At 41.2% G+C, this 16494-nt stretch overlaps 1 protein-coding gene across 1 annotated transcript in view; it reads left to right on the top strand.

The window, feature by feature from the left end:
• The window catches only part of IFT81 (intraflagellar transport 81), a 59677-nt gene extending 46600 nt beyond the window's left edge, over positions 1-13077 (top strand). Inside the window, exons 13-19 of the mRNA XM_060785487.2 lie at positions 1906-2034; positions 2339-2428; positions 5826-5912; positions 6434-6505; positions 6596-6681; positions 11020-11065; positions 11734-13077. Coding sequence (XP_060641470.2) covers positions 1906-2034; positions 2339-2428; positions 5826-5912; positions 6434-6505; positions 6596-6681; positions 11020-11065; positions 11734-11916 — 693 coding nt within the window. The 3' untranslated portion in view covers positions 11917-13077. The remainder of the gene's footprint in view (positions 1-1905; positions 2035-2338; positions 2429-5825; positions 5913-6433; positions 6506-6595; positions 6682-11019; positions 11066-11733) is intronic.
• The last annotated feature ends 3417 nt before the right edge of the window (positions 13078-16494 follow it).

Here is a 16494-nt window from a genome sequence, read left to right as displayed (position 1 = left end):
CACTGTCAGTCTGTGGTTTTTTACGGAGTACAGGAGGACAAGTCTATGCTCCTAGATGATTACAGTCTCAAATTTAGCATGAAAGCAAGGGAGAACCTGTAGATTGTAGAAGTTGGGATCAATAAGGGCGTGATATGTGTAGGTGTTTCTTTTGTGTGCTTAATTCTTGGTTACTTGCAGAAGGACATGGAAACAAGGAAGTTAAGTTGAAAGCTTTCTGGAAAACATTGAGGGTTTGGAGAAAGTTAAATAAATAACCTCAGATGATCTGGGATACAGTTCCAAATGTACCATTGGAAACAAGGTGGGGGGGGGGGTGTTGGGAGAGCAGACCAGCCATCCTCTCTTGGGCAAACGGAATGATGGGAATAGACTTTAAATGATGAAGCGGAAGTAAAGCCTTTGTTTTCATTGCAGTTCTAGATTAGATGTCATACAATATTTATTCTATTCTGAACTTAAAAGAAGGGGCATGTCATGATAGTCAGTTGTAGCATGTGGTTATTGAGAAGCTGAAAATCTATCTTCTTGCTTATAATTCAGGCTGGTTCCCCCACACATGGAGAACAGCATTACAGCCATCTGGGCTGCCTGAGTGCTCTTTCCTTGCTATCGTCTTCCATGGCCTCATGTCTCTCTCTTATCACTTGCTTTGTCAGAGAGTTACTTTTCCTTACAGATGTACTTTTTTCCAAAAGCTGTTTACATTTTTATCAATGATAGACGGGAAATTGTGGCAAAATGTGGAAGTATTCAAGTGTGTGCTTCATTCTAACCCACCCCCTCCCGCCCCAAGATTATCTTTAAAGAACACATTATTTCTTCCAAAACAAAGCAGAACAGGCAGCAGGTGAGACAGTAAGATTAGCATATGATTCAGCTCTATGTGCTTGATCAAACATTTGTCTTTCACATACAGAATAAGTAAATAAATATCAGCAGTAGACTCAGAATTACTCCATCCTGGAGACCTTCAAAGTCATGGACACAAAAAGCAGATGCAGCTTGTTCCTCTGAAAACTGTAGAAATTGCTGTAAAGCCATTTCCCTGTTAAGGAGAGATATCATGGCATACCAGGTTCTAACTTCCGTAGTTAATTGTGATGAGAGCAGAGCCATTGAATCAGTGTGATTTACCTATTTGTGGAGTCACCATTCCAACAATTGATGGACTAGGTCTACTCTATTTGGGAATAATGCATACGATACCAGCCCAGATATAGCAGTGATTAAAAATTGTCATGCAGAGCACAGTCAAAACAACAAATCTTAATTTCACTGATGGTTTACTAGTCTGGTTATCTGCCATATGTCCTAGCTAGGAATTTAAGATCTTCTGTGGAGGCCCTGCTCTCGATCCTGCCTTTGTCGCAGGCACGCCTGGTGGGGACGAGAGACAGGGCCTTCTCAGTGGTGGCTCCTCGGCTATGGAACTCCCTCCCTAGGGATATTAGATTGACCTGCTCCCTAATGACATTCCGAAAAAAATAAAAACCTGGCTCTTTAAACAAGCCTTTGGAAATGCAGCGTAATGGATGAATATGGAACCTAGGAAAGAATGAACATGGAATGGCTTAAACAATGTTTTTGGGAAATGAGCGAATAGGAAGTGGTGATTATATGTTTTTAATTATCTTTACATGGTTTTTATAATGTGTGCTAAATGTTTTTAATTGTGTTTTATGACCATTGTGGCATCAAATTGTGCCAGTTGTAAGCCACCTTGAGAAAGGCGGCATAGAAATGTTTTAAATAAATAATAAATAAATCTGCACCCACACTACCATCTTCTCTTCAAGATATTCTGAGCTACAAAGTCAGCCTGGGCAAGGATGGAGAGGGTTGTAGTCCAAAACGCTTGGAGGGCATCAATAATGATGTCGGTTTTTCCTCCTGTTTTACCAGCAAGCAATTGAAGACAAGAAAGGTATCTCTGGATACAGCTATACACAGGAGGAGCTGGAGAGAGTATCCGCAGTAAAAAGCGAAATGGATGAAGTGAAAGGTCGAACTCTGGACAACATGTCTGAAATGGTGATTTTCATTTTCCAGCATATGAATACTCAAGGGGTTGGGGCTGTGATGATCTATTTTAATATTCCTCCCACAGACAGCAGCTGTTATTAGCTCGCAGGATGTGTTTTGGCAGACCCACAGGACTATGGGTACGGTGGTGTTTCCGTGGTCCACCCTGGCTATAAAGCCCTTTCTCTATCCACCACATCTGACTTGGTTTTACTCTTCTTTACCCTCCATTTGCATTGCTGGCCTTCCTTTCAGGTTTTCCTGTTGCTCTATTAATAGCACATTCAGACAGCCTTTTCTTCTCATCAAACAGGTGAAAAAGTTAAATGCGATGGTGGCTGATAAGAAGTCAAGCCTCGCTCCAATCATCAAAGATTTGCGGCATTTGCGTCAGAAGTGCCAGGTAAGTGTAGAGACGTACATTTTTGAAACTGCTAGTTTGGTGGGAATGCCACTGGGCTGATTATAGTGGAGCAAGATTTCTCAAACCATCTTGAGATTTAATTGAGCAATTTTGCTTATATAGCACCGTAGGTCTCTCCGCTGGTCCATAATTCATGCACACCAAATAACATGCAGTTATTTGTGAGTCAGTGCCTCCCTAGTATTGACCAAAGTGCAGGTGTTTGGGCAGTGATCAGTCATATTTGTGTTTATGGTGGAGCTTTATTAGACCAAATGTTAGAATCAATGTTATTACTTGGTTACAAGCAAAGATTTCTTATCCCATTCTTACAGGTGACTCCAATAGGGTTTTTCATGCCCTTTTTGGTTCAGCAACCGTATTCCTGTGCCTGTTGAGCGGGCCTGTGAATAGTTTTCCCAATGTCAACACAATGTATATGTGTTAAGTACAAACCTGTGGGGTCTTTAAATACTGTGGTAGAGTAGACCCATTGAGATCAGTGAAATAAACCTATATGATATGCTGGTTTAAGCACTGGATTAGGACTTGAGAGAGCAAGCTTCAAATTCCCACTGAACCATTAAATGTTGTTGGCTGACCTTGGGCCTGTCACACTCTCTCATCTTGATAATCTTCACAGGACTGTTTAGAGAATAAAATAGATGGTGAAGAAATTTGTGTGCGCCACCTTGAGTCCATTGGAGAATATCATGTAACCTGCAAAATATAAAGTATATATCTATATAAATAAAAATGTAATGTTTGTTTGTGGGATTAACATAACTCAAAAACCATTGGATGAATTGACACCAAATTTGGACACAATACACCTATCAGGCCAACAAGTGACCATCACTCATAAAAATACTGAAAAACACAGCAGAAGAAACTTTAAAAGCCAAAAAACAAAAATTACAATGCATGTGCGAAACCACATATATATGCAAACACACATATACACAAATATATACACACACAAAACATATATACACAGACTGGGCCACAGCAACTCGTGTTGGGGAACAACTAGTACCAAATAAAAAGCATCAATTCATAATTGAATTTAATGTGCTTACTTTAAAGTAGACTATGACATCAGTAAATTAAATTCAGGGTAGGACTGGAACAGAGGGAGCTGTTGTGAAACCTGAGTTGAGAAGAGAGAAAGCTCTTAAAAGGTCCCTGGAACAATCAGAGAATAATCATCATCATCATCATCATCATCATCTTTATTTGTACCCCACCACCATCTCCCCAAAGGGACTCGGGGCAGCTCACAGAAGCACTCCAAGTACCACATGCAGACAACAATACATAAGGATAAATACAATGTATTGTCAAAGGCTTTCATGGCCGGAATCTCTGGGTTATTGTAGGTTTTTTCGTGCTATATGGCCATGTTCTAGAGGCATTCTCTCCAGACGTTTCGCTTGCATCTATGGCAAGCATCCTCAGAGGTAGTGAGGTCGTTGGAACTAGGAAAGTCGGTTTATATATCTGTGGAATGACCAGGATGAGACAAAGGACTCTTGTCTGCTGGAGTTAGGTGTGAATGTTTACTGGATTCAATCAAAAGTCTTTCTGGTTTAACTGCCTGTTGTCAACAGCCCCTTACCCAGACAAACAGGGCATGACAGCAACAACTTGCCTTAGGACCTAATCACCAGAGATGTGATGGTTCTGTCTATGGAGGCTTCTCTTTTAGCCATCACAGAATGATGCTGGAGCTAGGTGTGAAACATTCACACCTAGCTCCAGCAGACAAAAGTCCTTTGTCCCACCTTGGTCATTCCATAGATATATAAACCCTTTTTCCTAGTTCCAACAGACCTCACTACCTCTGAGCATGCTTGCCATAGATGCAGGCGAAACGTCAGGAGAAAATGCCTCTAGACCATGGTCATATAGCCCGAAAAAAAAACTACAACAACCCTATAAATACAATGACATAAGTATAATAACAGTGCATAAAAATCTCATTAATAAAATTATAAAAAATTGAAAATTATAAAACTCTTAAAATGCAGTGGGTTCTGCTGGCCAGCTATCCGTCATATCAATCGAAGTGCGGGCCAGTACTATCAAGGATTCATCACATTGGCCATGGATTACTCAGGATCAAAGGCTTGTCTGAAGAGCCATGTTTTTAGACTGACCCAGAAGGCCTGAAGGCCTAATTTCAATAGGGAGGGTATTCCAGAGCCAGGAAGCCACCACCAAGAAGGCCCTCTTTCTCATTATGGTTGAATCTGAAAGACTCATGCAAACTTTTTCTGTGATGGCTAAAAGAGAAGTCTCCATACACAGAACCATCAAATCTCTGGGGATTAGGTCCTGAGGCAAGCAGTTGTTGTCATGCCCTGTTTGTCTGGGTAAGGGGCTGTTGACAACTTGAAGACTTGGTTATTCCGATGTGCCTTTCCAGAATAGGATGACTCCCAGCACTATGTCCCAGAAGTACTTTATTAGAGTTTAAGACTCTCTGCACATTGCACTTGCCCAGAACACACCACCTCTCACACCCAGCACTTTTTAACCTGTACCCATCACTGGCCCGGCCCTGGTTTTTATTGCGTAATGGTGTAATGGTTTTGTTATTGCTTATGTTTTTAATTTGCTTTGTATTGTATTGTATCATTATTGTTTACTGTTGTTGTGTTGAGGCCTTGGCCTTTGTAAGTCACATCGAGTCCTTCGGGAGATGCTAGCGGGGTACAAATAAAGTTTAATAATAATAATAATAATAATAATAACAACAACAACAACAGGCAGTTAAACCAGAAAGACTTTTGATTGAATCCAGTAAAGCTTTTTGAAAAACATGCTTAATGTGATAGAGCTTCTGTGGGTAAAATTCCTGGTGTATTATAACCCTAAAATATGGTTACCTCCCTTTTAGGTGCTTTAAAAGTGGGTCAAAGCCAGCATTTATTTTGGGCACAGTGTGCTGCTTTAATGAATAAGGAAAAGTTACCTTTTGGATCAGATCTGTTGTAATCCCCTATCTAGCAAGGACCATTCTGGCCGGGTGGTTCTGAGAAGGGTTATAAAAAAGTAATGACGTCAAAACCCATGCTATCGTATGAGCAATTTGGAAATTCATTGTTAAAATCGTTCAGCATATGGGACAAGAGGAAAGCTGGAGGAAAGTAGTGATGGAAGGAGGGATTGTTCAGCTACATTGCTGTTTATGCTCTTGATCCCTCCGCATGCCAGGCTGGAGGCTTCCCCATAAACAGGTGGGCTCAGATGTCCCTGGGGTTTATGTAAGCCCCTCTGTGTGCCAATGACTGAGGTTAGGCAGCAAAATGGGCAGGAACATGATCTGATTGGGGGGGGGGGGGGGCGACACATTGACTGGCTTCATGTGTCCTTCTGCTTCTTTTCCCACCAGGAAATAACACAAGAATGTGGGGAGAAAAAAACCCAATACGACAGCTGTGCAGCAGGCCTGGAGACCAACCGTTCCACACTGGAGCAGGTACAGTGCCAGGACAGAGCTACATGGCACCTCTCCCTCCCCCATTTTTTTTTGGGGGGGGGGGGGAAGATGCATGCCTTGATGTAGATGGTCAGGCCTTGGTATTCAGGGTTGTCCTTGGGTTCCCTTGCTCTATTTTACCAGCACAGTTGACTTGGGGGAAACTGTCAAGCATCTCATCTGGTATCTTAACAGATGTAAACATTGATTACTTGTGTCAGTTGTTGGGCCCATATATCAGTAATTATTCAGGAAAAGAGGAAAAGGAAAATACCGTATTATCTGTGTTGGGGTGGGAAGTGGATGACCTGCCAGATAGTGTTGGACTCTAACTCCCAACATAGCCTACAGTCAGGAATGGTGGGAGTCTCAGTCCAACTACTGTAGGACACACATTTCTTACCCTTCATGTATGCAGCTAACAGGCTCCTGATGACAAGCATTCTATCATTGAAAATTGTTCTTTTACCTTTACATTGTGTGTGACCTTGCTTGTGAAAGAGGTTTCCTTATCACTGCAGGAGGTGAAGAGCCTTCAGGAAGAGTGTCTGCAGGAAGAAAGTCGCTATCGTCAGATTAACTCCATGAAACAGGTAAGTCTGCAGAGGTGTATTTGTATGTGTTGGATTCTCTGAGACTCTTCAGCAAGAGTCTGGTGTCTACATCCAGGTGTTTCTTCTTAGATTCTAGATGTCTATCTCCAGCGGGCAAAAGAGGAGATGAAACTATATGTCTCTTCAGATCAGCAGGAGAAAAGAAAGGCAACCAGGTATGTGAACTTGGGAGTGTATATTAACTCCAAATGAAGAATGAGTCACTGGCTTTGAACAAGAAGAAATTGCCCATGTTAACTGTCCCTGGTATGCTTTTTGGCACCTTTCTATCCCCTGCAGAGTGCTAGGCTTTAGTTTCCCACATTCCCTTTGGCTTCTTTTCAGGATTCTTGTGGCAGGGGTTGGGCTGAATGGCTCTTGTAGTTTCCCCTAGATCTGTGAACAAGGCCACAAGGAAAATTACAGCAGTGTTCCAAGTACAAAATGCTGTTTGTGTTGCTTGTTTATCTCACAAGTTTCGATTTATAGTCGCTGAATGGAAGGAACAGTGAGCAGATTACATCTCTCTAAATATTTGCAATGGATTTGCTATCTGGGTAAGTGGAGGAAAGAAGCTGAATGTTGAGAAGAGAATAGCAGGAATGCTAGCACTTAAGTCAAAACCAGAGAATGGCTGCGGTAAAAGTTGGTGAATGAATCTGCTGAGACTGTGCCAACGGTGTGATTTATTTGCCCAGCGTTTCTCAGCTCAGAGCTTGAGAGCATTTTGTTTTATTTGCTCTGTTTGTAGAAACTTTTGTCACTGAACTATTCTTGCTGTTCAATAGGGGCTGTTTTACAGGTTTTCCTCGTAGATCTTTAAAATGCCAAACGTAATAGGGCTGCTGTGGATAGCCAGGTATCTGGGAGCCTAGATTGGGCAAAGCAGAAGAGGAAAGACACATTGGCCAGCTCTTTTGTTCAGGTGTTTGGATGTCAATGTTTGTCTCTCCAGTCCTAACAAGTCCCAGATGTTGATGATTTCTACCTGCTGAAGTATTTCACTTGTCCATCCTTTCACTGTGGGAGGAGCAGAAGCTATAAAATGTATAGCATCTTGTCATGAAGGAGAGCTGCTGCATCTATTCTTTGTGCAATTGCTTTTCCCCCTGAGCAGCAGAGGAGATTTCTGGGCTCAGAGAGTAGGGCTTGAGAATGGTAGATTTTCACTTCTTCCCGAGAACCCAAGAGGAGAGCTCTCTCGTTCTGCCAGAGTAAACCAGAGCAAAAGCTTTGACAGGCAACTCTTCAATAAAGGCAGAATGCAAAGAGAAGGCACATTTTCTCCAAATCCTTTTGGGGCTGGATGTCTCTTTTGTGAGTCCTGGAATGTAAACTAAGCTCAGACAATCCATAAGCAGAACTGCAGCTTGCTAATGAACCAGAATGCCCTAATTTTGATCTGCATTCTCATCCCTGTTCCATGGAGTCAGTAGTGAGGAATGTGAAACGTTAATTTCATTCTCTAAATATAGTTTAAACTTTCAAAATTAAGTTGCATTCTTTCCAGGCATCATTATAAATAGCCAAAAAGCGGACATTCACGGTCTAGTTTTCTGATGCTTGTCTGTTTTTTCCTTTCTTTTTAATAAATAAAAGCCAATGTTAGAGCTAAAGAACACTTGGAGAACTTAAAGAACTGTGGAAGATGTCCAACTTTGTGTTTTCTTGGGGGCAACTGAGGTCATGTTGTCCTGGCACAAATTCAAGCAGCTGCATGCAGGTTATGAGAAAGATGTGTGCCCTGGACTGTGGAAATAGATGTGCTCTAGACCCAAGTGCCATCGCTTTCTAAAGCATGCAGTCTATGGGTCAGGAATGTATAAATGGCTGGAACAATGGGCATGCAGAGACAATTATCTCTAATATCACCTCATGGAAAGCAACAAGCAATTTCTTTGATTGGTTCAAGTGGTGTATATTCCATCTAGATCCGTCCTAGCGAACACAATGAGATTTGCTGGTATTTTAATCATGGCAAATTTGTCCCTTTGATTTCAAGTAGGATTAAATGTGATTCACGGTCTGAATAGATTTCAGTATTTCTTCTGTTCAAAATACAGATGTACCTCACTTACCAAAGCATTTGAGAAAGAAGGGCCTTTTTATAAAGGCTTTTTATGTTTGCCCAGTCCTCCTTTCCCTCATGTCTTCTGTCTAACTGGAGCTTTTTAAGCAGTGTCAACACTGGAAGGGATGGGAGCTAAAGAAACAGACATTCAGTGTTGGCTTGTAGCTGCATGACTGAACTTAGCACTATAATACAATTTGAGCTAGAAAAGGATGAGATTCTGCTCGAGTCAATCCTACTGTGGCCTTGCATGCCTTCATACAACAGGGAAGGTAAGCAGCAGATTCCAGAATCCCTTAATGAGCATGGCATGAAAAGCAAAACAGAGAAAGCAGAAAAGCCTACCTCACCAGCTTCCCCAGTGTGATAAAAAGTATATATGTTTACAGTCTATATATGTCTGCCACCAAAATGGAAATCATCAGAAAAGTGGTAACTGGTGAAAGAAAGCCCTAACTGGTCTAAATGGGTCCATATAGGGCTCAATTTTGTTTTGTTTAATACAGCTTACTTAGCCTGACTGTTTTCTTTCACATGTGTGTATTACTAATTTCAAATAAAAAACTTTGCAGAAAAATGTTGAATTGTTCATTTCTGAGGCAAAGGAATCAGGCCTTATTCTTTCTATGTTATCTCTGCCTCTGGTATCAAGTTTTCCGTTAAAGTGTTAATGCCCAGAAACATATCTACTTCATTTCTGATGTATACCTGTTTTTTCTATCCCACGACATCTTCAAAGCATCAGGCAAGCCATATTTTCAAAGCTTGGAAAAGTTATATTTCATGAATTCTGGAAGTTGCCACCCCAAAAGCCTTCTCCAAGCTATAACTAGTAATTGATTTTCCTATTTAGGACTTGAAGAGTCCTGGCTGTAGTCTCTGCTCAGCCATGGAAGCCATTGGATGCTCCTGGCCTCTCTTATCTCTCATAGAATCAAAGAGTTGGAAGAGACTTCATGGGCCATCCAGTCCAACCCCCTGCCAAGAAGCAGGAATATTGCATTCAAATCGCCCCTGACAGATGGCCATCCAGCCTTTGTTTAAAAGCTTCCAAAGAAGGAGCCTCCACCACACTCCGGGGCAGAGAGTTCCACTGCTGAACGGCTCTCACAGTCAGGAAGTTCTTCCTCATGTTCAGATGGAATCTCCTCTCTTGTAGTTTGAAGCCATTGTTCCGCGTCCTAGTCTCCAGGGCAGCAGGAAGGAAGCCTGCTCTCTCCTCCCTGTGACTTCCTCTCACATATTTATACATGGCTATCATATCTCCTCTCAGCCTTCTCTTCTTCAGGCTAAATAATAATACTTGATAATATGGGTCAGAGGCTACATCATAATAATAATAATAATAATAATAATAATAATAATAATGTTTTACATTTATTTGTATCTAATGTTTTATCTTTTGTATAATGTTATGCATAATGTGTTGTATGTTGTCGGCATCGAATTGCTGCCGTTGTAAGCCACCCTGAGTCCCTCCTCGGGGGTTGAGAAGGACAGGGTAGAAATGTTGGAAATAAATAAATAAAGAAATAAATTTGACATTATTGTCTTTGGGTAACGTGGAGAGAAGGTGAATCATGTGCTCCACCTTAAACTTGTGAAAGGAAAGGCAGGACAGATATGTAACAAACAACTATGAAAATCAGGAGGTTTCCAACCTGTATATATGACCATGCTTGCTAGAGGAAGGGGGAGAAAGAGTGCATGTTTCCACATACATATCTATGTACATGTTCATCAGCCAGCGTGTATCTTAATACATCTGCCCCTGTTAGGGTTTTTTTTTTTATTGTGGTGAGACTTGAATGTAAAAGGAAGCTTAACGAGAGCCAGGAAACTAAGCTTAACGAGAGCCAGGAAACTAAGAGGCTAGTCTGCATGTTAAGAGGCTAGTCTGCATGGTAGGTGCTTCAGCTCCCAAATTTCCTTTGCTCCAAATCTTCCCTCATGGCTTGAGAAGGCCCATTCCTTCTCCACCTTGCAGAGTAGTTGTCAAGATAATAGGAAAAAAACATTATTATAACTTGAGAGAAAAGTACATAAAACGCTTGACAATAGGGAGCATTTTGATGTATAAGGCTTGGGCAAGTTTGGAAGCCAAAATTGTGGGAAGTTGGGTTGTTGTAGGTTTTTTGGGCTGTATGGCCATGTTCCAGAAGCATTCTCTCCTGACGTTTTGCCTGCATCTGTGGCAGGCATCCTCAGAAGTTGTGAGGACTTCACAACTTCTGAGGATTCCTGCTATAGATGCAGGTGAAACGTCAAGAGAGAATGCTTCTAAAACATGGCCATACAGCCCAAAAAACTTACAACAACTCTGTGATTTCAGCCACGAAAGCCTTCAACAATACATTGTGAGAAGTTCTTTGAATACTCAAAATACGGTTCTAAATGTCAAGTATTATTTTCATGTTATTAAGTGCATTTCTCATCCTCTTAGGGAACAGTATTCTCGAATGATCACAGAACAAGAGAATCTCGGGAAGGTAATGATAAATTACTATTTTTAAACCATTCTTCTTTTGAGAAAACAGTATATTTCATTCCTGTCAATAGCTGATGCCCATCCCCTAAGAGTTGCTCTATTCAAGCACGAGGAGTTGTTTTCTCAAAATACACTATACAAACATTTCCGAAGTCAGCTTTCTACAGATAATGCTGAAGGTGTTTGACTATCTTTTACAAACTGCACATTCTCCGGAAACCCCAGGGATAAGATACTGTAATGCAGGCGACATTCTGACAGATCACATTTGGAGGGGTATATAAAGCAATTGGATGAAGATAATACATTTCCCAGTTGTTTTCTTTAGTATCTTTACAGAAAGGTACTGCAGTGCATTTGATACAGCCAAGTTTACTTGCTGAGTTCTGTATATTTTTAGCCGTCCTTTATAAAGTTCAGAATTAAAAAGGGAAATGTCATTTTCCTTAACTTTCTCTTTAGTGGTTCCTTTAGAAATTTAGTTCTGCAAGTGTTATGCTTTTGCATACACAATTCCTTGCAAAGTTTGATTTTTCGTTTTCATAGATTCTGAAGCACAACCTCCAGATTGTAGAGGCAACATGGAAAATCAATCGTTACAATCAACTATTGACTATTGTCCTTTGACATGTTTACAAAAGTGGTGTTGATTGTTCTTTTGCATAACAGAAACTTCGAGAGAAGCAAAAAGGTGTCCGGGAGAGTCATGGCCCAAATCTGAAGCAAGTGAAAATGTGGCGAGATTTCCAGTCATTGATGGAGTGCAAGAAGGAGTGTTTTCTAAAGCAACAAGACCAAGCAGGCATTGGCCAAGTCATTCAGGAAGGTGGAGAGGACCGGCTGGTCCTGTGACATCAGGCCGCAGCATTTTTGAACAGGAGGTATTCCTTCAGGAATTCTGTGCTGCAATCCTTTCTACACAATTTGTGATTGCTGGATGACTTGTACAGAATGATGTTGATTTTCAAATTTGACTTTGGATCTTTTGCGTCGCTTTCCTTCTAAAGGTGCTCCAGATGGAAAGTTCTTTCTGTCTTGATTTTCAAAGTTGACCTCAGATATTTTGCGTCATTCTCCTTCTAAAGGTGCTCCAGATGGAAAGTTCTTTCTGTCACTAAACGGCCAGATTGATAAGATTAAGCATTATGGAAGGCCTTGGATCAAATTACTGCCTTGAAATGGCTCAAGTGCATCAACTAAATCCCATCTGGTACATTGAGAGCTACCTGTTTCCACAAAGATGCTGGGGAAAACATTACCTTGTCCCTGGGCTGTAAAAGGTTAGTTTTAATTCTGCATTTTGTTACAGGAAATAAACCAGGAGGTTACACAGAACTGTGTATGGTGTCTGTGGCCTCTAAAGTTTGGGATGGACTTCGATGGACTCCAGCTAGTTTTTGATAATTTCCCAACAAAGTGAGTTGTGAACTCTAGTGAAGTTTCCCAGAACACTGCCATGCAGAGAAATGTGACATTAAGGGGCATCCCTTTGTGATCACCAACTCCAGATCTTAGGCATACCATGGCAATTTTACAGAATTCTGATATGGAATTCTTCCAAAGATGCTGTTGGTAAGCACACAAGGCTTACTCCGGTATGAAAGCTTGACCAAAATGTCCTCTATGGAAAGTTGCAATCATTTGGTTTTTTTAGTACCTTTTGTACTTTTCTAGGGACCAACGGTCTACCTAGTTATCTCAAGATAACAAAATAGGACATGCTTTTTCTGGAGATATACATGTGTCAATGTTCTTCTATCAAAATATTGGCACAGATGCTGCAAAATTCCCCTTGGTTTCTTTTGCCTTTGACCTGTAGTAAAGTCACTTCCAAAAATGATCTTTGCCCCAAAGTGAAATGTTTTAACCATGTTTAGCTTTGTTGTAACAAGGATAATTTAGCCTTTTATGCTGTGTTTTGCTCTCTGTATGATCTTTTTCCAGAGTTGACGCTCAAATTGAATGCTTTTCATTAATGTAGCTACAAAAACAATAAACATCTAACATTCCCAATGTGACTCTTCTATATTTTTACACTTTTCTTTCAACCCCGTGTTTCCTATACTTTAAAAGAGCAAATGTTTGTCAGGTGTCAAAAACGTCACTTTATTTTCCACCAATACGGTTCTAAGAAGCTGGAAGGTTTCCTTTCTGCCTCAGAGCCAATGGTTGTAAAATAACCAGTTATGAACAGGTTCTGACCTAAATGGGAAGCTTCAAAGCCTCACCTCTACCACCAGTGAGAACATGGTTTTACATATTCATGATTTCCAGATCTTTAACTATTTTGGTTGCCCTTCTCTGGATACCTTCCAGCTTGTAATTGTCCTTCTTGAATTTTGGTGCCCAGAACTGAACACAGTGTTATTCCAAGTGAGCTTTGATCAAAGCAGAATAGAGTGGGACTATGGCTTTCTTCAATTCTATACTCCTGTTGATGCCGCCTAGAATCGCATTGGGGTTTTTTTTAGCTGCCAGGGCAAATCACACTCTCATTGCTTCAGTGGCCCCTTTCAAATGGGAATCGGGTTGTAGCTCTTGGCATTTTATGTGGGCAAAGAAAATAAACTTCTAAAGATCTTAGTATAGACACTAAATATATGTAGAAATTCTTGCAGATTTTCATTTCAGTAGGAAGTTGATACCATGTGAGCGTACTTTGTTATCTTTTTCTGCATTGGCTGTTTTCTGGCACAAATTCAGATATTGTTCGTTTTGTTGGATGGCTTTGTGTAGCCCTTTGGCCTGGCAGCTGAATAGCCTGGGTTATGATCAAAGTCATTGGCTCACCAGTCTGTACAAGAGCTTGCTCAGAGTATTGTATAAGGCTTTCATGATCAGAATCACTTTGTTGTTTTAAGTTTACCGGGCTATATTGCCACATTCCAGAAGCATTCTCTCCTGACGCTTCGCCTACATCTATGGCAGGCATCATCAGAGGTTGTGAGGTCTGTTGGAAACTAGGAAAATGGGGTTTATATATCTGTGGAATGTCCAGAGTGGGAGAAAGACATCTTGTATTTCAGATCCCATTTTCCTCCATACTCTTCCATCTGAATATAACATCTGAACATTGCATAGCTCTGATCCCAAGATTTCTGCCCCATTTTCCTCTTGGGCAAATCTCAGTTATTTCCATTATTGGTCCAGGACCATCAGTGCATGAGGCCCTTTGATTATAACAGTGTTTAACCTTCTTTAAACTCCCTACCTGCCATATGTCTTGCGCTAGAATGCCCACCAGTTCCTGCTAAAATAGCCTAATGGTGAGGAACAATGGAACTGAATTATAAAGCATCTGGAGCAGGCTTCTTTACTGCTGCCCTTTAAGCTAGGCCTCAATGGAGCCATGGGTTCAAATTGCAGGAAAGGAGATCCCACCTGAACATTCCAGCTGAGCAAGAACTTGAAGAGCTGTTCAATAGTGGAACTCACTGCCTTGGAGTGTGATTGAAGCTCCTTCCTTGGAGGCTTTTAAACAGAGACTGGATGGGCATCTGTCAGGGATGCTTTGATTGTGCTCTTCCTGGATGGCCCAAGCAATCTCTTCCAGCTATATGATTCTATGATTCTACATCAGATTAAGGAAGGGAAAACTGATTTGTGTTACCCTGCTCTAAACAGTTCAGCAGCCCTAGAATGTGCAGATTATCATGGGACTGAGGCAGAGATAGCTATGGACACCTGGTGAGTTCACAGCAGAGATCAAGTTCAAATAAGGGGTTTCTTGACTCCTATCTCACTCTTTTAACTACTATCTACAACAAGGTAGCCAACAGTGGAAGGCCACATTAACATCCCAGGACACCTTGGGGTGAGGTGGGGGGCATATCCCCTTACTGCATCTGCTCTTGGGTGGAGGAGTTACTATCCCTCAAATGACCTACAGAGGTGATAAGGGAATTCCCACCACATCTTTGGCCTTTATTGTCCCACCTACAGGGCATTTTTGAACATTTTGTGGAAAGAATGCAAAAATTTGTTTTGATCCCAGGAGGGAGCCAGGGTGAGTCCAACCATGCTTTCCGTTGAGGTCATTTTTTGGGGCTACAAACATCCCATAGGCCTGACATTGCTCACTCTTGCTCTACAAGAATGCCCTCTGCTCTTGAGAAAGAGAAAAATATAAAGTTAAAAGTGGAAAGTTCAGTTAAGGATAGCCAGGGTTACATGGAAAGCAAATGTAACTAGAGGTTATTGAATCTGAACCTTGCGATTGGAGATTCATCAGAAAAGGGATGGGTCCTGAAGGGAGAGTGTGGTATAACACTGACTATGTTCATGAGATGGGAGAGAGGTGGCATATAAAGTAAGTAAATAATTAAAACCTCAACATGAGACTTGCTATCCGTTCTAACCAGTTCACAGGTAGTCTTTCCTGAAATAGAACCAGCCCTATCATTAGACTGAAATCCTATTATTAGTTGCAATTATAGTAGGCCTACTAAAGCAATAGAATCTACCCATTTGTTCACTCACCATTCAGCAATTAATTCAGTGGGTTTACTGTAGTCAGGATTCACCAATAGGATCCAGGCCGAATGGTACATAAGACACTTTCTACACTTCATTGAGCCCAGTGCGTGAGTGCGTGAGCTTTGCAAAGGCACTCATGGCCAAACTAAAGGGTGGGATGTTTCCCAACCATGAAACTTCTGTATCTATTATCATTTTAAAAAAGGAGAGAAGTCCTGAGCTCTGTGAGGGCTTGCCATTGATTTCTGGATTTCAGAAGTGAGACCAAAATCCAATGTCAGTCTCAAATAGAAGAGACCAATTGAAACCAATGGAACAAACCAAGGTTTGGGTTCTTGTAGGTTTTTCAGGCTGCATGGCCATGTTCTAGAAGCATTCTCTCCTGACGTTTTGCCTGCATCTATGGCAGGTATCAGGGGTTGTAAGGTCTGTTGGAAACTAGGAAAATTGTGTTTATATATCTGTGGAAAGTCCAGGGTGGGAGAAAGAACTCTTGTTTGTTGAAGCTAGGTGTGAACGTTTCAATTGGCCCCTTGATTAGCATTTGATGGCCTGACAGTTTTTAGGTGTGGCTTGTTACTGCCTGGAATCCTTTGTTGAGAGTTGATTAGCTGTTTCTTATCTGGAGTTTTCCTGTGTTTGAGTTTTGTTCTTTATTTACTGTTATAATTTTATGCAAGTGGACAGTCAATAATGCGACTTTCTACAAGAATGTGAGAAGTCACCTGTCTTACTGGTGAAATCCTCAATAATGTTTTAAAAAGCAACAGCGGGAAGTCTGTTCAGAAAGCGTTTGCCCTTGCCTTCTTCTGAAGCTAAGAGAGTTTGATTTGCCCAAGGTCACCCAGTGGATTTCCATGGCTGAGTAGTCTCCAGTCCTAGTTCAATGCTCAAACCATTATGGCATGTTGGCTCTCATGGGTGTACTCTAGATAAACTAAAAGCGTAGTCCAG

This window comes from Anolis sagrei, chromosome X, assembly GCF_037176765.1.
Source record: "Anolis sagrei isolate rAnoSag1 chromosome X, rAnoSag1.mat, whole genome shotgun sequence".
Taxonomy (NCBI): Eukaryota; Metazoa; Chordata; class Lepidosauria; order Squamata; family Dactyloidae; genus Anolis; species Anolis sagrei.
Note: the sequence above shows the minus strand (reverse complement) of the source record. Positions and strands in the feature narration are given on the sequence as shown.